At 42.2% G+C, this 20,170-nt stretch overlaps 3 protein-coding genes and 1 non-coding gene across 4 annotated transcripts; 2 read left to right on the plus strand and 2 right to left on the minus strand.

Annotated features, from left to right (window-relative positions):
- Nucleotides 1–893: 893 nt before the first annotated feature.
- Nucleotides 894–976, minus strand: Trnal-uaa (transfer RNA leucine (anticodon UAA)). Its single transcript has one exon. It is a non-coding gene; the product is annotated as a tRNA-Leu (tRNA).
- Nucleotides 977–6,383: 5,407 nt separating this feature from the next.
- LOC127229565 (histone H2B type 1-C/E/F/G/I) lies at nt 6,384–6,814 on the minus strand. The gene has a single exon (XM_051194645.1). The coding sequence runs from the start codon at nt 6,811–6,813 to the stop codon at nt 6,433–6,435; it is 381 nt and encodes a 126-aa protein (XP_051050602.1). The 5' UTR covers nt 6,814; the 3' UTR covers nt 6,384–6,432.
- A 281-nt stretch (nt 6,815–7,095) lies between these two features.
- LOC127229571 (histone H2A type 1-B) lies at nt 7,096–7,523 on the plus strand. Its single transcript, XM_051194652.1, has one exon. The coding sequence runs from the start codon at nt 7,116–7,118 to the stop codon at nt 7,506–7,508; it is 393 nt and encodes a 130-aa protein (XP_051050609.1). The 5' UTR covers nt 7,096–7,115; the 3' UTR covers nt 7,509–7,523.
- A 7,299-nt stretch (nt 7,524–14,822) lies between these two features.
- H1-5 (H1.5 linker histone, cluster member) lies at nt 14,823–15,491 on the plus strand. The gene has a single exon (XM_051194630.1). The coding sequence runs from the start codon at nt 14,823–14,825 to the stop codon at nt 15,489–15,491; it is 669 nt and encodes a 222-aa protein (XP_051050587.1).
- The last annotated feature ends 4,679 nt before the right edge of the window (nt 15,492–20,170 follow it).

Here is a 20,170-nt window from a genome sequence, read left to right on the forward strand (position 1 = left end):
AATCCAACAAGGAGTCTAGCTGGTTTCCGTTTTATTTGTGGTTTGCTGAGATGGTGGCGCTATGTGGAGAGCGTCATCCACTGAAGGTGTTGAGGTGCTGGAAGCTTGCCTCAGTGGCCTGGGAGGCCAGGACCTACCTAAATCCAGAAGATCCAGTATCGATCTAGCCACTGTCACGAGACAGGCGTCTGCACAACCTCATCTAGGAGCAAAGCTGGTCAGATGTGAGGAACACGCTGGAAGTTGGACTTCAGCCGAAGCTCCATTAACCGAATGACCTGCCTGGGTCTCTACATTAACTGAAGGGCCACATCGTGGTCAACCACGATGGAGTGCCGATTCAGAACCAGTATCCAATAGCACCTACAAAGGATGGTCTGTCTATACAGTTACCCCAGTAAAGGGATATAGATCCCTCTGAGGAAGGATGGGAGAAAGGCTAACAGTGAAATTTTATTAGCTGTTTCAGCAGGAGTCTCCCGCTCCCTCGGGGGACCTGGCCTTTTCTTCATTCGGGGAATTCTGGGTCTGCAAACTGCAGAGAACCGGAGCTCATTTCTGTAAAGACAAAAAGTGCAAAAGTCCGGGTAGTCCTCTCAGAACATTAAAAACTCGGGCAAAGTTCCCCTCACATTGGAAACCTGAGAGGACTGTGGTTGAAAACCACCCACAGACGACTGCCAGTGGCGAAACGTGAAGACAGAGCAGCTGTGCCCACTGCTTGGGAGATGCAGAAGAGCTGAGACGAAAGCGAGGCCAGCCCGAGCTACCAGGGCTTGTTGCAAACTAAGAAAATAAACACAGTAACACTCCTGTTTGTTAATGGGATGGATATGTACTTTTACTTCAAAACTACTAGTGGGAAGCAGAAATACATAAGCAACAGTCACTCCTACTGGGAGTGGGGTTCGAACCCACGTGGGCATCTGCCCATTGGATCTTAAGTCCAAAGCCTTAACCACTAGGCCATCCCAGTTGGGAGATTCATAAAATCAGGGTGTTTCCCTCATGTTTCACTAACTGAAGGGACACATACTAAAACCAGAGTTTGAAGAAAGGAATTTTAATCACATACTGTGTTATCCAAGACTCACAGATTGTGAAGCCTTATGGTTTAGTTGGTTAAAGTACCTTTCTAGTAAATGGAGGACCCATGGTTTGGGGCCAGCATGGGATTTTTCTTTTTCTGCAGATTTTAGGTTTCACTTTAGGCAAATTGTGATCACTGAAGGTACCTGAGGTTTATGCCTAATGAAACAGCTTGACCTCAGTCTTCATGACTATGAGTCACTTAGAAGAGGTCATGGTCGGGGCTACCTATTCTCATGAGCAGCGCTGGGGTATAGAGAAGGAGGTGAATTTACATTCAGTTCACAAGACATTAGCAGCCTTTATGGCGGGGATTTCTCACTAGTGTTGTACTATAATTTCTAAGTTTCAGGACTGCTTTCCACAATTCCTAAGAAAGGTAGAATGCTAATGTTTTTGATTTTGATATGATTCAAAAAGAAAGGAAGAGAGGGGTAATAACTGTCCCTCCTGTACTCTAGGGTGTCACCAAATGACTTGAAAAACTGGATACCACCATGGCTGTTTAAGGGGATGAAGAACAATTAGTGATGAAAGACAGAACCAACCAACCAAAACTGACTGACTAAACATGGAAGGGGAGAGAGAGACCTAAAAAGTCACAGAATGTTACTTAGATACGAAATTAAAAGTGTGTGTTTGGTGGGGGGGGGGGGGAGTGAGTGTTCCCTGTAACAAACCTTTAAAAACATATTTGGTGGATGTGTGTGTGTGTGTGTGTATGTGAGAGAGAGTGCGTGTGTGTGTGTGTGTGTGTGTGTGTGTACTGGAGGACATGTGTGGATGTCAGTGGAAAATAGGGCTCCTCTACATTTGATGATGAATCGTGTCTTTAAAGCACTACGTCCTACAAACCCTCCTCTCACTAGTCAATGGGATTGCTGCGCTAGCTGAACCCCAGTAGTTATGGCAAGCTTGTAGGCACCAAACATTCTGCTATATCCTGTAGGAGTCAGCGGTCTACATCTTGCTGGACATTTTCTGCAGGCTGTCTTGGCTGGGAATGGCTTGGGTAGGGTTCTATTATCAAACCAGTGCAATTTTAAGTGGCTACAGCAGAGCTCCAGAGTGCTCAGAAGAGCATCTTGTGTGTATATAAGATATCCAAATGTGGTTACAGAAGGGTGCCGTTATAATCAGGTTTGAGGCCAAAGCTTCAGATTTAGGCTTTCAATTGTGTCTCATACTGAACCATGCCAGACGTTGTAACAGGAGTCAGGTTCCGGTCCAGAATACTTAACCGGTTGACCTTGTTGAGTAGGCCAACCACCTCAACATTGGGAGACTGTGTAGGGCCTGAGAGCACAATCTGAAAAGCATTAGATGACAGCTTGATGTGGTGTCAGACCCTCTCAGTGTTTTGTGTGCATTGTTCTATGGTGTCTAGACAAGGAAGTTAAACTGTTTCTTTATCCAATGTATTTATTAAGTTCCTGAGCATGGTTTTCCAGGCATGATTTGATTATGAGCCTCCATGGTGTCATTTTTTTCCCATCAGACATATAGGGGTTTCTTCCTTTCTGTTCTCAGATATAAGTCACTGTTCAGTCTGTGCTGGATGGGCCATGCATGATGAATGGTGTTGTTTCCGGATCTACCCAGAATCTATATCTTCTTTTTCCTTCAAAAAGAAGATAAGAGCTGATTTTTAACATAAGTTTACTGAGACAAGGCATTCTTTGAAAAAACACTATTTGATAGACCTGGAAGTTAATCCCACCAATTGAGAATAAGATCATTATCACAGTTGAATGCTAAAATTGAAGCAAGTTCTAATTAAATACTGGCTTGGATGATGGCTTCTGGCCAGATATCTGTCTCTAGTTTTCCAGAAGATGGATCCTGAATCAGGGTTTATGATGTGTTAAGTATTTCTCATCAGGTTCAATCAGGGCCAAGCCTATATCCTGGCTTATCTCTAGTCTATATACAATCAGGGGCAAGTGTATATCCAACATAAGTATTTCCTGTTTGTGAACTTGCCCACATATGATCAAGCACACTCTAGTGCAGGCAAGTGAAACAAACTTGTTTGTGGGAGTGAAAAGCATGTGGCTTCTTATCTCCCATAAACAAGAGCCTCCAACATTCCAGGAACTATCAATTCTTGGGCAAGGAATAGGCTTGCAAATCATAGACATTTTTGTTTCAGGAATCCCATAAGGCACAGTAATTAAAACTTAAAATGTAACTTTTAAGAGCTGTAATATCAGCAGTTAAGATTGGAATGAATTTTCTTAAATGCTGATATTGAAATCACAAGTTGTGAATTTATAATGAATGGCCTTGAGGACAGACACAACGTATACCGTTTTCAAAATAGAAGTATACCGTTTTCAAAACAGAAGTCCACACCCATGCTTTTATTTTGTTTCATTGTTTTTCCAAGCTCGTCTTTGCTTCTCTTAATTCTATTAGTACAAAGAAAAAAAAAAGTATATTTAAATTTTTTTTCTTCAAATAACCCACAATTTATTCAATGGTGGCTTAAAATTGTGAAAAACAATTGTTTTCTATCAAAAGTCACTAGCTTGGGGCTGAGAGTTGGTGGTGCACAATTTTAATCCCAGCACTCAGGAGGCAGAGCCAGGCTAATCTCTGAGTTTGAGGCCAGGCTGGTGCAGAAAGCAAGTTCTAGGACATACTATAAAGTTCCAGAGAAACCCTGTGTGAAAAAAAAAAAAAAAAAAAGTAACTAGGTTATCAAGGACCACTATTTCATAAACATCTTCCTCCTTTAAGGTCTCGCACATTAAAAAAATTTTGTTTACACAAATCTGGTACCTCCATCCACCCCCAACATGTTCCCAGAATTTAGTGACCTAGAGCAAGACAACTTTCCTCTTTCTGTTTCTTTGTATCAATTCCTTTTAAACTAGGCAGTCTCACAAGATTGTGAGGTAAGATTCGAGCTACAGGAGGAGACACACCACTTCATTACAATAAAAGCCAAGTGGACTTCCTGTACCTTTGTACTACTTAGCCCAGTGTGGTTCTTGTTAGCCTGCTTTCTCTTTATCTTTCTGTCTCTCAGATGCAGGGGTTTCATTATGTAGCACTTGCTGCCCTGCTCTTTATATAGACTAGGCTGGTCTCACATTCATAGAGTTGTGCCTGCCTCCCAAGTGTAGGATCAAATCTCCTAGCAAGGCCTGGTGAACTCTTTCAAAACAAAGAAACAACAACAAACAAAAAACAAACAAATCACCTTAAAGAGATGTATTTGTTCCCTTTGGCCTCATGTTCCTTTGTTTCACATTCAGATTATTCTTTCTTGTGTCACAGCCAAGGATCTGGTATGACCTGGGTTGGTGCCCTCAAAAGATTAAGCAAACTCCTTATGCTGTGAGCAGCAGTGAGGTGTCTTTCTTTTCCTGTTGCCAAGAGACTAATGGTACATATGTCCAAATGGAAGTATTTGCCTTTTCATGTACATATATGAAGTAAAAGAATTTGCTAAACACTATACCAAATTATGTCTTTTGCACTGCAAACTGAGGGAACTTGAGAAACAGCAAATTCAGGGAGGGACTTGATTTGAATTTCCTTTTAATGACCAAAGACAAATGTTCAAAAGTTACTGCAATGAGTTTCTTCCAAAAGCATCTCCAGTACAGATTGTCTACTGGGGCTTGAAGATCAATTCCCTGCTTTAAATATACTTGCCACAAGTGATTTCTCCTGAGAGTATGTTCAGATCACTCATTTTCCACTAGTTTTCCTGTATATCCTCCCTGCTCCAGTAAGGATGAATATACACTTCAAGACCTCCCAGAAGTTTAGGGTATTTATTTTCTTCATGCAATATACATGTGTACAGTTTGTATCTGTTTGCCATCATTTACTTATTCATGGAACACTCAAGTGGAGAAGGAACGTTTATCCTTCACAGGAATTCAGACTGAAATTCTTCTGGCTGTATACTACAGCTGGTGGACATAACTATAGACAATAAAGGAGGATTTCTTAAGCCTTGCTACAGAGTAAGACCCCTGTCTCTCTCACACATACACAAAGTTCAAAACCAAAACCAAATAACCCTCCCCAGAAAACACAAACCCAAGTGAAGAAACAAATGTGTGGAAGGTATCTCATTACATTCTGTGGACAATCTAAATCATATAGTTCATAATTTATTTCTTTTTCAGTATTTTATCTTGGAGGGTATTTCACAGTTTGGTCTCACCTCAGAGAAGACTGGATTTGTGTTGCAGTACCAATTTGGTCTTTAATTTCCTCAACTTAAAAGTAAGGAAGACAATAGAATTCATTCCATAGGATACTATAGACATAGATACATTACAGAAAATGGTTAGACTTTTATTAACATCTCAGGAGACATACAAGAGCTAACATACTTTTTCCAGAAATGATGTCCTAACATTTGATATTCAGCTACCTTTAGTTGTTCATGCTCATACACTTTATTTGCATTTACTAGAGAACTTACAAAAATGACTTTAAAAAAATTCTCTTTTTTTATTCTTTACTTATGCTCTGAAAAACTCAAACACAATTTCAAGCAATCACATTAAGACCCTCTTTGAAGTTTTTTTTTTCTTCCAAAATAGTTTTTATCAAGTCAAGAGTATATACTAAGCATATACTTATAAACACACTACACACAGTATTAAAATCAAGTAATAAGTAATAAGTAGACAATGCATGTAAAACAGAAGGCATTTATGAAAGTAACAAGACACTTACAAAAATGGAAAAACAAAATTTGTTTCCCGAGTGCTTAGTTGGGGACTTATTACGATCAAGCCTGGTTCCGAGGGACTGTAATTCCAATCACTTAAACTGAGGCAGTAAGATACACTTAGTTGGATAACAGAAACAGAAACGGTTAAATATGGTGTCAAAACAAAAACCTCAATGCAAACAATAAACAGGTAATGGGACCCAAGTAAGTGAAGATGCTCTTACTACATCTGTCTGGAAACATTTTGTAGGATGTAGAGATCTGGGATCTGATGATTAATGGCTTTTCAGATCTACCACCACACTGTAGCTCTAACCAGGAAACTGAAACTCATTATAAAGAGCCTATTATGTCTCCATTTCAGCAGCTAACAAGGTAACTTGTAATACTGTCCAACAATACTGGCAAGATGGTTTTCACCAATCTTAGTGGACTGTAGAATGCCGGAAGAGTAACGGAATGATTAATGTTGTAAATGGGCAAAACATTTCCTCCAAGACTGAGGAGACCGGTAGAGGAACTTCTTGAATTCCTAGGCCTTCTTATCAATTAAAAGTGCGTAGAAGCAATCCAGCTCCGTTTTGAGAACTTGGGTGGCTCTGAAAAGAGCCTTTGAGTCAAGAGCGAGTTCATCGCGCTCACTTGGAGCTGGTGTACTTGGTGACGGCCTTGGTGCCCTCGGACACGGCGTGCTTGGCCAGCTCCCCGGGCAGCAGCAGGCGCACGGCCGTCTGGATCTCCCGGGACGTGATGGTCGAGCGCTTGTTGTAATGCGCCAGGCGGGAAGCCTCGCCCGCGATGCGCTCGAAGATATCGTTGACGAACGAGTTCATGATGCCCATGGCCTTGGAGGAGATGCCCGTGTCGGGGTGCACCTGCTTCAGCACCTTGTACACGTACACCGAGTAGCTCTCCTTGCGGCTGCGCTTGCGCTTCTTGCCGTCCTTCTTCTGCGCCTTGGTCACGGCCTTCTTGGAGCCCTTCTTCGGGGCGGGCGCGGACTTTACAGGCTCAGGCATCTTGACAGACAAACTCCTGGAACTCCAACGGCCAGAGTGCCGGCCGGTACCTTTTTATAAGCCGTTATTCAAATGAGTCTTAGAAAGTTCCACTTGTGATTGGGCGATGCGTCTGTGACGTCATCTAAAGCTATGGCCCAATCGAAATACGCGTTGGCACAAACCCTTCCCATTGGTGTAAATGAGAAGAAGAAGCCAGCCAATCGCACGGGTTCTTTTTCGCGCCCAGAGGAAACTATAAGGACCAAGCTCTTGCCCCTTCAGACTCTACTCAGTTGTTGAACGGCTGTTCCTTTTCTGCCATGTCTGGACGCGGCAAGCAGGGCGGCAAGGCTCGCGCCAAGGCCAAGACCCGATCCTCCCGGGCCGGCCTGCAGTTCCCCGTGGGCCGTGTGCACCGCCTCCTCCGCAAGGGCAACTACTCGGAGCGGGTGGGCGCCGGCGCCCCGGTGTACCTGGCGGCCGTGCTGGAGTACCTGACTGCCGAGATCCTGGAGCTGGCCGGCAACGCGGCCCGCGACAACAAGAAGACGCGCATCATCCCGCGCCACCTGCAGCTGGCCATCCGCAACGACGAGGAGCTCAACAAGCTGCTGGGCCGCGTGACGATCGCGCAGGGCGGCGTCCTGCCCAACATCCAGGCCGTGCTGCTGCCCAAGAAGACCGAGAGCCACCATAAAGCAAAGGGAAAATGATTTAAAATGACTATTTACCAAAGGCTCTTTTCAGAGCCACCTCCCCTGTCTTTTAAAGAACTGGACATAGTCATATTGCTGCATAAGTTACTTTGGCTTCCTTTTAACAACTGTTGTCTAACCTGTAGTACGTTTATAGACCATAACCGCCGAAGAACAGTTTTTTTCCCCTTAAACAATATAAAGTTTGCTTTCCACACTATGATCTGTTTTGGTGAAAATACCAGGTTGAATGGAACGACTCTACGTGTTGATGAGTCAGCAATTTGGAGGTATTATTTTTTTTAAGTATTGCATTACCCTTGAACGTAATCCCTTAACATTAAGTTTGAAGAACCTGAAAATTCACTAGTTTTTGATTTAAGATATTTTGAAAGAATTAAAGTCAAGTTTTGATTATAATTCTAAGAGCAGGCTATTTCTTCTTTGAATTGAAAAATTGGGAAAATAGGGTGATTTTGGACTGAAGAGTAGGTTCCAGACCCTTAAATTGCTCCTATAAGAACCGGCGAAAATTTGAAATAATCTTGTTGACGGTTGAAATATGAATGTACACTGATGGTGGCTATCAGCCAATTGAAATTTGGTAGATCAAAAACTGTCAAATGTAGGTAATCTTTAAGGGCCTAATCGAAAGTAAAATATTTGAGAGCACAATGGCGTGGACACGTTACCTGGCGTACTAATTTACGCTAAGTGTACCTTTTATGAAAAATTGTCACTATTATGTCTACTGGAAAAGGTATATATAAAACCTATACCTGAGAAACAAAGAGACAGACCATAGATTACAAAGGGTATCAAATGATTTGCAAACATTTTCTTGAAAAAAGGCATGCCACTATATAATTCAGGGTCTTCAGCCTCAGTTTTCCATTTGCCTGGGGTAGTGGTGTATGATTTTAATACATGTTTCATATGTAACGGCCAGATTGGGGGAACAAAGGCGCGTGCACTGTTGACCAATACCTTTAAAGTTGAGTAGGCCTAATATAGTCTCGTCCAATCAGCTTCAGGTTCTGATTATAAATAAGCCTTCAGCAGGGACCATTTCATTCTACTTTGAAGTGAAGTCATGGCTCGTACTAAGCAAACCGCTCGTAAGTCAACTGGCGGCAAGGCCCCACGGAAGCAGCTGGCCACCAAGGCTGCTCGCAAGAGCGCCCCTGCCACCGGCGGCGTGAAGAAGCCCCACCGCTACCGGCCCGGTACGGTGGCGCTGCGCGAGATCCGGCGCTATCAGAAATCCACCGAGCTGCTGATCCGGAAGCTGCCGTTCCAGCGTCTGGTCCGCGAGATCGCGCAGGACTTCAAGACAGACCTGCGCTTCCAGAGTTCTGCCGTCATGGCTCTGCAGGAGGCCAGTGAGGCTTACCTAGTAGGTCTGTTTGAGGACACCAACCTGTGCGCCATCCATGCCAAACGAGTCACCATCATGCCCAAGGATATCCAGTTGGCCCGCCGCATTCGTGGGGAAAGGGCATAATTCTAGTAACAATCGTAAAAACACAAAGGCTCTTTTCAGAGCCACCTCCATTCTCACTTGAAAGTCTGTTTACACTAAGCTTTACGGCATCATGTATTCAATAGTGAGCTACAGAAGCTATTGTCTAATTTCTTAAGGATCGGTTCATATTGGTTATGGCTTTTCCCAACGTGTGGAAGACCGGTTGGGTGCGGTGTGGTGAGGCTCTTAGCAAAAGCTTTCTATTTCTAGTAATCTACATAGCACACAAAACAGCAAGACTGAGAAGTAATCACTGGCGACTATCCACGTGTGCTTGTGTGTGTTTTCAATAACAGTGGAGGCTGTGAGGAAATGCGACTCCATCCAGGATGTGACCTAATTTTTCTATGGCAGAGCAATTCCTGTCGGTCCAGTTTCTTCACCTGTGTACAGCAGTCTTCTCCCTGGTATGCTCTGCTTTGGGGAATTGCAACTTTAGATTCTACTTCCTGCTTTGTTGAAGAGGAATTTTGTCTCCAATAACTAGGTTTGGGTTGAAAGGAGGAGACAGGAGTGTGGGAGAATTCCAGAGGTTTCTCTCATGTCTTCCAATCTCTTAGTATTGAGACCTCATTAAGGAGAATTATCACCAAGATAATTCAAGGTCAAGGCAACATAACTGAGCTACCTTTCAAAATATATAGGCGACTTAATAGTTGACTCTAAGTGTTTTGCTGAAACTGGAACAGTGAACACAGTGAAGGTGAAACACTTGGTAGAAATTTCCCTTTCTTTAAAACCTTAAAAAATGGAAAATCCCCCGAGTTGTCATCTCTGACAACAGAACTTAATGCTCCCAGGTAGGATTCCCATCAGGGTGACTTTACCGTTAGCTTACTAGTGTTGTTACTTTCTCACATGTTATCTCTCTAGACCCTTAAAACAGCTGATGAGTTGCATGGGCTTGTTTTTCAAAGCTATTCTCTGTAAATCTCAAATAATGTGCCTTTTGTTTTGCCCCAGGCACTGAACCTAAACAAACAAACAACAAAAAGCCTAAAAAAAACTTTTTTTTTTCTGTTTTGAACTTTCATTAGAGAGGAATCAGACCCAAGGTTTCTGTGTTTCAAGATTTCAAATAGTACACCCAGGGCTTTTCCTCTTTCCACAGATAGATTGTTTCTGGGATTTAAAATAGTTGTTGCAAGGAAAGGAGATTGTTGAACCTTTTCTACTAGATGCCAAAACTAATCACTCAGAACCTAGTAACTCAGTGAGAAATAGACTCATTCAAGGAACATGAGTGTGTATTGTTTCCTATGTACAAACCGCACTTGAAAATTTACTAAGACAAATTGACTCTTAGAGATTAAATGTGACATTTGTCCCAAGAATAACAAAAATGTTGACACATTTTTAAAGGCAAATATCACTGACATTAAAGTTTAGAGAAGAAGGTGGATAGGGGAAAAACCCAGTTGCTGTGAAAGATAGGACTGGGCCAAACAGCTTGAGTCTAGGGAGTCAAGCAGGGCTCTTGCCTTTCGAAGAGTTTTGCCTGTACTGAAGTCATGTTTGATCTCACATTCTGCCTCTCATTTGTAAATGCTTTCCACTGGCAGAGAACATGGACAGGAGTCAGGTTGAATTTTAGCACTTTTACCTCTACACACTGCAAAGAAGCAGAGTGCAAGAATACTGCTTATTGTATGTTTTTCGAATGAAGAAAACAATAATCATTTCTCACCAGGATTGTGGCAAGTCTGAGAGGAACAAAGGGCTTGAAAGCAGCACAGGATTGGAGTTTAAATCCTTCTTACACAAATATTTATATCTGGAATAAAGAAAAGAACTACATTTGGCAATTGGGTGTGAACTACATCTAAACTTCCACTGCACTAACTGCAGCCATATTTTTTTCTTTTCAGGTTGTTTAGCTAATGTTATAATGAAAACACATTTCAGAAATAACTCGAACCAGCCCTCTTAACCTGAGAATCTCATACCCATCAATCACAAAGACTTGTGTATTCCTGCCTGACTCACAAGGTGGGGTTGCCCACTAGCAGTAGGCAGCTCCAAATGTGAGGTGGATAGAGATATTTTCCAATAGGCCTCGTTAGAATCTGCAGTTTACTACAGTCCTTTCCTTTTTCCTAAAAATCCTGATAAGGTTCACTGGTAAACATGGGGAAAATATTGGTGACACAGGTGATTCCTATCGGGTAAAAAAAAAAAAAAAATCATAAAGCAATGCCTGGTACTCTATTGCCTTTTGTGTCTGACAAATCCGACCATATTAAAGGAGAGAGGGCTCGTGCAACGGACTGCCGGTATAAGCACCTCCGCCAAGTCCTGCACAACACACATAATTATCACCAAGCCTTCCATCTGCTGCCTGCAGCAGCAAGGCAACATCAAGGGCATCCCTGACTTAGCTTTTCCACAGGCTGCCTTAGTGTTCTGGCGCTGTGTACGTTTTTCTGTATAGGCTGCTGTTTCTGTGACTAATTTCGGGCTTCTCTTCGAACCTTGAACTGTGTAACTTTGTAATTTGTAAATGAATGCCAACCACAAGCCAGTGTCTTCAGTTAATGTAACATAGTAGTCAAACCTCAAAGTTCTCGGGGTTTGTAAATACAGGAAGTTTGCTGGTTTATCCATTTTGAATTTTTTTCGCGCCAAAACCGCAACCCTTGAGAGGCAGTATTAACTGCAATTTCTACAGCAGTTTTCCTGTGATGAAATTCTTGGAGCGATTAAGTGTGAGAGGTACTGATGACTCCAGGAATTACTAATTTTTTGTCAATTTTCCTTTCAGTTTTCTCGTTAAATTTGTGTTCCAAATGGCTCCTTTGTTTAAATAATGAAAAGGTCCGTTGATTTTCAAAGACAACATTTTCTAGTGATGTTAATTCCTGGGGTATGCTCGAGTAAATTTTACATGACAAAAGAATTTTGTAAGAGACGAATAATTCCCTTATATTACTGGGTTTAAACGCGGACCAATCCGACGTCTCGATGTATGATGTCAGCAATTGACTGTCCAATCCAGTATCGAGGCTCCTTATATAAACGAAGATTTTTCCTAAAGTTCAGTCACTGTGTTTCTTACTTCGTCGAAATGGCTCGTACAAAGCAGACTGCTCGCAAGTCTACTGGAGGAAAGGCCCCTCGCAAGCAATTGGCCACCAAGGCTGCTCGCAAGAGCGCCCCTGCTACCGGCGGCGTGAAGAAGCCCCACCGTTACCGACCCGGAACCGTGGCGCTGCGCGAGATCCGTCGCTACCAGAAGTCCACCGAGCTGCTGATCCGGAAGCTGCCGTTCCAGCGTCTAGTGCGTGAGATCGCGCAGGACTTCAAAACAGACCTCCGCTTCCAGAGCTCAGCTGTCATGGCCCTGCAGGAGGCTTGTGAGGCCTACTTGGTGGGTCTGTTTGAGGACACCAACCTGTGTGCCATCCATGCCAAACGAGTCACCATCATGCCCAAGGACATCCAGCTGGCCCGCCGCATTCGCGGGGAAAGGGCGTAGTTTCCCCCTGCTTTCTAAGTTAAAAAGGCTCTTTTCAGAGCCCCTTCCTTGTCACCAAAATCGAGCTGTGCATCTACAAATTCTGATAAGGTGATCTGATGTTCACATAAGTTCTTTTCTCAGCACTCAGCACAACTCTTCTAGTTTGTCACCTGGGTTCCTTGTGTTGAGATAAGCAGTTAATGCTAGGAGCTTTTTATAGAGCCTTGTAACACCAATTGTCATGTAGTATTTTGGTAACATTTGTGCTGTCGGAAGGGTTGTACAGGAAGGGTTGTACAGTGTGCCAAAGTCAGCAAAATTTAGTCCTTTAAACACCTAATGTGTAATACCTCTTTCCCTTTGCATTCTGCTACAGGTAATTCTTAACCTAAATTTGAAACTTCACACTCTAGAAATCCTTTTGTTATAACCTGGTTTTGTTCCTTTTGTGTCAATACTTCAGTATGTATCACTCTGTCTTGGAAATATTGGCAGCCCTGAACACTCTCGAGTGCTAAAATGGCCTGTGTCTAATTAGGCTGATTAACGAAAAAGTAGAAGTTTTAAATCACATACCATCTGTGCCTTTTTCTGTTAATGTTTATATGTTTAAAAAAGTTCCCACTTTGTACACCATTCCTAGATCCTGTAGCTAACATGTAGGCCTCTTTAGTATTCTTGTACTTTTCATTTTTAATTTTTAGGTCTCAAGTATTGTTGAATGTTGTAGTAACCTGAATATGTAGCAACGAATCACCTTTGAATCTTCCCTCAACTTCATAATTGGTAGGATTATAGGCATGGCTCTGCAAACCCTGATGAAGATTCCCATTGTCAAAAGAAATTGCGTGTGTGTGTGTGTGTGTGTGTGTGTGTGTGTGTGTAATAAAACAACAGCATCCTTGTGATTTATTTTACATCTAAATCTGATGATGACCTTTATTAATTAGTACTGAATTCTGTACATCTTTCTCCACCATAGCAAGTGTTACCTCTCATGATAGTAAGCTTCACCGTTTCCCTTGTGGCAAACGTCACCACATCCTTTGTCTTTACCTTTATTTATCTTAAATTCTTTGAAACTATAATTGCCAGCTTCCTAATAATATTCTAAAATATTGGTTAGCTTGGTATCGTAACATACAAACAATACCCAAATTGGCATTGACTACTGAAGAGCATGCGTGATTGTGCAACTGTTGCTAAATGTTCTGAAATTCGCACTGGCCAACTCAACCAAGTCCATTTGAGGGCTGTAGGGTCACTCTAATAATTTTCTGAAAGTTTTAGAGTTTTCCTAATGTAAATATTTTCTGTCTCGTACACCATTAGGAAGTTGACAAAAGCTGGTCAGGTCCATATCTAATTCATTTTACCTTAGAAGCAAGTTGGTTTGCCTCTGAAGATAGTGATTTCTTTTTAAATATTTGAGTTACTTTTTAAAACTTTATGTGTATGAGGTTTTTGCCTATATATATACATATATATATATATATATGTGCATATATGTGCACCACTTTCATGCTTGGTAATCTGGAGAATTGAGAAGAAAGCCAGAGATTCCCCGGGACTGGAGTTATAGACAACTGCAAGCTTGCCCTGTGAATGCTGGGAAACAAATGCACATCTGCCAGAGCAGCAGCTGCTCTTAACCGCCAAGCCATTTCAACAACTTCTCAGGTGAATGGATTCTAAACTTTCACAGTGGAAGAAATTGCATTCTCCATTAAAGATAGCAATGTGTGCCAAGTATGAGAAGCCTGACCCATTTTGAAAAGAAATACCTAAAGTGGCTAATTTCTGTTTGTTGCCAACCGGGCACTCTACTTGTGTTACTTGCTTTAACCAGAAACAAAATTTGTGACCAAACAAAAACAAATTTCTTTTAGTCTTTCAAAAAGTAAAGGCGGTACTTGTAGACAAATCCTTATAAGTAATGTTCCTTGCATACTTAGTATAAGTTTGTGGAAACAACCAAGTAACTATCAGTATGCCCCCGCTTTATGGATTCTTCGTAAACATTGGAAGCATTTTTTAAAAGAATATCTTCGGTCTGTTGAGTGTGGTTCAAAAACATCACACATAGGTATGTGAACCCGAAGGTTGTTCTCCTTTGGAACCACAAACTGCCAATTCCTATGCCCTTATTTACAGTAGTAAGTAAAAATTTGGGGACCAACAAACACAATTTGAGACTCTAACCTTGAGTCCAGGCGGCCAGAAGGCGGTGGATTGGACGCTCCACCAATCACAGCCCAGCTCTGGCTTATATAAGCCCGGAGGCCGCGCTTAAGACCATTACAAAATTTTCTCTTGAGGTAGGTGTCCTTTGCCTTCATAGTAGCTCGCCATGTCTGAAACTGCTCCTGCCGAGACTGCTGCTCCGGCTCCAGTGGAGAAGTCTCCTGCCAAAAAGAAGACGACAAAAAAGGCTGGCGCAGCGAAGCGCAAGGCAACCGGTCCCCCGGTGTCCGAGCTCATTACTAAGGCTGTGTCGGCCTCCAAGGAGCGCAGCGGCGTGTCCCTGGCCGCACTTAAGAAGGCGTTGGCTGCAGGTGGCTACGATGTAGAGAAGAACAACAGCCGTATCAAGCTGGGGCTTAAGAGCCTGGTGAGCAAGGGCACCCTGGTGCAAACCAAGGGCACCGGCGCCTCCGGCTCCTTCAAGCTCAACAAGAAGGCGGCTTCCGGCGATGCCAAGCCCAAAGCCAAGAAGGCAGGCGCGGCCAAGGCTAAGAAACCTTCAGGTTCCACCCCGAAAAAGCCTAAGAAGGCTGCGGGGGCCAAGAAGACCGTGAAGAAAACTCCAAAGAAAGCAAAGAAGCCTGCTGCGGCTGGAGTGAAGAAAGTTGCTAAGAGCCCTAAGAAGGCCAAGGCAGCCAAGCCTAAAAAGGCAGCCAAGAGCCCAGCAAAGCCAAAGGCTGTGAAGCCAAAAGCAGCCAAGCCTAAAGTTGCCAAGCCCAAAACAGCTAAGCCTAAAGCTGCTAAGGCAAAGAAAGCTGTTTCCAAGAAGAAGTAGGATTGCTTCTGGCAGCAACCAAGCCCCAAAGGCTCTTTTCAGAGCCACCCAGAGAGCTCATTGAAGGTAGCTGTACACAAGTGATGTAGCGTTTAAAATGTGTTTGAATTCTGTTAACTACCTGAAATCTGTCTGCCACGAGGCAGTTCAGATGAGACTGGCAAGTAATAATTATACCGGTGGTCAGCGTACTCTTCAGATTACTCACCGTGTTCACTCGCACCCTAGCACAATGCCTCTTTATTTTTAGTTCCCCTCTCCGGCCACACTGCACGCACTCCCCAGGGATTTTCTATCATGGATTAGTAGTTTCTTGCCTTTTCGTACGCCTTTTTTTATCCTCTGTTCTGCGAAGTCAATGTAATTTCGACTGGCAGTTTTTTTTTTTTTCCTTTTTTTTACAACATACAAATCAACGCAGGGCGCGAAAAGCGGCTGAATTCATTGGCTGTACCTAACCTTATTTCCTAACCCAGTTGCATCATGGTTTTGTGCTAGCCTTACCTCGATTGGACAGTTAGTTGATGACGTTTGCCCAGTCACGCCACTCAATCCCCTTCACTTTGAAAAGATGCCCTTTCTTAGTATTAGATCCCGTAAGTCAGTTCCCTACCGGAAGGAGCTCTTTAAGAAGGCGGTGACCCAGTCGTAGTAGAATCGTTAGTAGCGCAATCGCAGCTTTAAGGAGAGCCTATGTACGAGTTGCTGAAGCAGCTACACCCCAGCACGGACATCTCTGCGAATGCCATGTGCCATTCAGGCCGTATCCAAGTGCACCAGGGTTCTCCAAATTTCAAGTCATTTACACGTTATGTTTGTGTGGTTTTCAATGTGTAACAGCCTTGCCTGGAACTAACGCTGTCCTCAAATTGTCCATCCTGTGACTGCCTCCTAGTGCTGGGATTAAAGAAGTGTACCACCACCATCCGGGTCATTTACACGTTTTATGGAGTGTTTACTTTGTTCTTCCATTGGTAGCATATAGGCACTGAAGTTCCTTGATATAAGTACTTTTTTTAAAAAGTTTATTAATTTCGTTGATTTTACACCCCAAAAGTATGTATTACATTAGGTCGGTTTTAAGCGTTAAAGATTGTTATTCGTTTTCACTTTTACTTAGTCATCCCTTAACTGTTGCAGGCTTCTCAGCTGGGCAGTTAGAAAAGCTTTAATAAATAAGTAGTCTTTAAGGGAACTTAAAAGTCACGTTTTCTTCAACAATATAAGTAATGGGAATGTGTTTTCTTACAGGGTTAATTTGTGTGAAATGCCTGAATGTTATCAAAGTTACATTATATTGGGTTAAGACACCTTACAGGCTTAATACAGAATTGACTTCTAGTGTAAACGTTATGTTGGTAGTTGGATTTTTTTTTTTTTTTTTTTTTTTTTTGCCAATTTGTATATCTGATCTAGGTACAGCAAAATACCTATTTTTTTTTTTTTTGCTTCTGTTGCCATACTTTTTTAAAAATGAAATTTCTACAATGAAAATGCTAGCTCCATTTGCTGCTTGTGTTTTATTTGCCTTTTAATGTTTTAACCCTCTAAAAGATTTTTTTTGTTGATTCCTATCGCGGTAAATAAGGATCAGGATAAACAAATAGGCCGAATAAATGTTTATTCAGGGAGAAATAACTTACAACCTAGACATGAACACCAGGAAATTCAACCCGACCCTCTCCTGTCCAAGTCACTCTAGAAAAAGAGCGCCTTTCCTGGCCACCTCTGACCTCCTTCCTCAGGTCACCTCCGCCCATCGCTCCACCCCCCAATGGGCGTGGTCAGTGCCACAGAACTATCTCACTACAATTCCCCTTTTAGTCTAAAGAAAAGATTTAGGCTTAATACAAAACTATATACAAAACAGTGAATAACAAGTGTACTCTAAGAAAAGGAAAATTGAGAACAAAATGACCTACATATCTAGTCCTAGGGTGAGGGCATAATGGAGTTTACAATAGAGTTGTCCTAAGCTGGAAAACGTAAGTCTAGCACCTAATATATCTAACTAGGAAGAGAGAATAATAGTTGTGATAGTTTAATTTTCATCCTCATCCAGACCTGAGAAGGAAATTAACAATACTAGAGTAAACAGGAAATGCGGATGGACAACTTCCAAAAGGTGCAGCAAGGACAGAAACAGCAAGCCACCTGAACAGTCACCCTAGGTCACACAGCCACGTTGGTACACCCAGATTTGGCTAAGGCCAAGAGAACTTGACAGACCACAACAACAGCAGGGAGGTAGAATGGCTGTCTTACCCTGACTTGGCAAGGTCCAGCAGTCTTCTATATTTGTCTCCTGCAAGCACATAGGACTGCATGTCCAAATCAGTGGTCAAGGTGTGGGCAATTCTTTGCCCAACAGGCAATTAGCTGAGGCGAGATTGAACTCCAGCAGGAGCAACAACAGTGTCCAACATATTTTTGGGAAAGTGCACGGTGCTGTCAGGAGCAATAGTGTCTCATGTCAATGGAGTACTAATATTAAAACATTTAAATGCCATGTTCTGCATGTCTATGAAGTGATTGAAGATTAAGCATCTATATTTGACTAATCTCATAGGTACAGGAAATGTGAGTGAAGATAATCTGTAATACTCGGGAACTTAGCTAAAAAGACTGATTAAAACTTCCCTGAGTAAAGCAGGAACAAATACTTAATATAACTATTTACATATACATACATGTAAATCCCTAAAATAGAGGTAGAGTATAAGTGTCAAGACAAGAGGTAGAACTATAAAGGGCAGCAAGATAAATATCCCAAATTGTATCAATATACAAAATGTCTTGAATACAAGAAAAGTATACATACATAGAATATGGTAAAAAAATAATGTGCATAAAACATTGTAAGTGGAAAGATTTAATACAATATAACAAAATATAAACTTAATTTTACATAGCTTACCGCATAAGAATATACAACAATGTAAGCTGTAAAATACTATCTCATTCTTACTCAAATTCTCAAGAAAATAGGCTAATCTACCTATATCCCATCTAAACCATACCTTTCCCAACCATTCCCTATTCCTGTCTAAAAGATAAACCCGAGTGTAAGCATCACCCAATCCCAAATAACTAAAACCAACCCAAAGACGATGACTATTATCCCCCCCAATGGGCGTGGTCAGTGCCACAGAACTATCTCACTACAGATTCCTTATTTTATTTTTCAGTTATGGTCACAAAGCAGCCCAGACTGACCTGCAGCTGAATGGAGTGAGGGGACGATAGCATTTTACAATGCAGGCCTCATCTTGTATTAGGTTCCACATGGTTCAAATTTTCCTTCATCCACAATGGAGATTAATCTTCTAAAATTAGCTTTATGTTTCATATCACTATATTCTTGCTTTTCTGCAACATGGGGGCTATTAGAATATTACTTAGAAGTAATAAGCAGTTTATAAATATGATGCCTTGCCTTAAGCAGACTTAGAGTGCCCTCTGCCCCAATCTTAAGACCTTATTCTTAGACATGTTGCAATTTAAATTCCTTAGTTTGTCAATATGTTTTCCATGTATTTTCAACAAATGGAAAATTAGGCATCAAGTGACTAATTGGTAGGACAGAGTATATTTTTGTACTTGAGTAACAAAGGTATTTCTGAAGTTTGCTTGACAGACAAGACATAACCAAGTGTCAAAGATTTTTTTTAATTGATGTCTTCATAGGAATGCTACTTTATTTATTTGGTTATTTAAAAGGGATATGTGTAGCACCCATGCTATGTTCTGTTCCACTAATTGGGCGAAAGCCTAGAGATTGAAATAAGTGAAAATGGTGAATGCCCTTCATTGAGGAGAAGGAGTGGGCTTATACACTGACTCACAGCACAGTGGAAAACAGCAGGGTCAAGAGTACAAGTTTTCAGGCTTAGCTCCTACCTAGCAGATGTGTGTTAGCAAAACAGGAAGAGTACCAGCAAGAACTGGAGTATACTTTGCTGTCTTGCACTGGGGTTTGTAGGGCTGCAATCAGAACCAGCTGATGATCCCCGGTTCTGTGTGTGGATAAGGGAAAGGCTAGCTCTCAGTGATGAAAGAAAGACAAAATATGATGTGAGGCAGGCAGATTCAGTCCATACTGAATGCTCCCCATTTATTTCATATACCAAATTAAGTAATGAACCAAAAGTGGGGACAATGGCAGTATACTTCTATTATTATGTAGAAAGGGCAAATAGCAATTACTTTCTTTAATCATAAAGGTACTCCATTAACAGCACTACTCTCAGGGTGGGGTATGATCTGCCCAAAATGTGTTAATAGGTGACACTCCCAGATAGTTGTCTCTTATTTCACAGTACGGGAGACACTCCAGCTGGGTTACTGCAGGACTGCTTTGAACAGCGACTCTGGGGCCTTTTATTCCAGAGGGAGAAGTTCTAGTGTTGCAGCACTGAGGCTCTGCTCAGAAAGGACAGACAGCAAGATGTAGGAGACAGCAAATTGGAGGACAGCAGTGAAACAGGGAGGGAAAGGGGACAGGGCAACCCTAAGGCGAGGGAGGTGGGAAGGGGCAGAGTACCAGACACAAAGGAAATGGCTTGGCTCTGGCCCAGTTGGGTGAGAAATGGCCCTGGTTCTATGAAACCTACTGGGATGAAGGCCAGGCCAGCATGCTTGCAGTACGCCCTCCCACTCTACCCTTTGAGATCAGCAAT

The sequence above is a fragment of the Phodopus roborovskii genome, unplaced genomic scaffold (genome assembly GCF_943737965.1).
Source record: "Phodopus roborovskii unplaced genomic scaffold, PHOROB, whole genome shotgun sequence".
NCBI classification, from domain to species: Eukaryota; Metazoa; Chordata; class Mammalia; order Rodentia; family Cricetidae; genus Phodopus; species Phodopus roborovskii.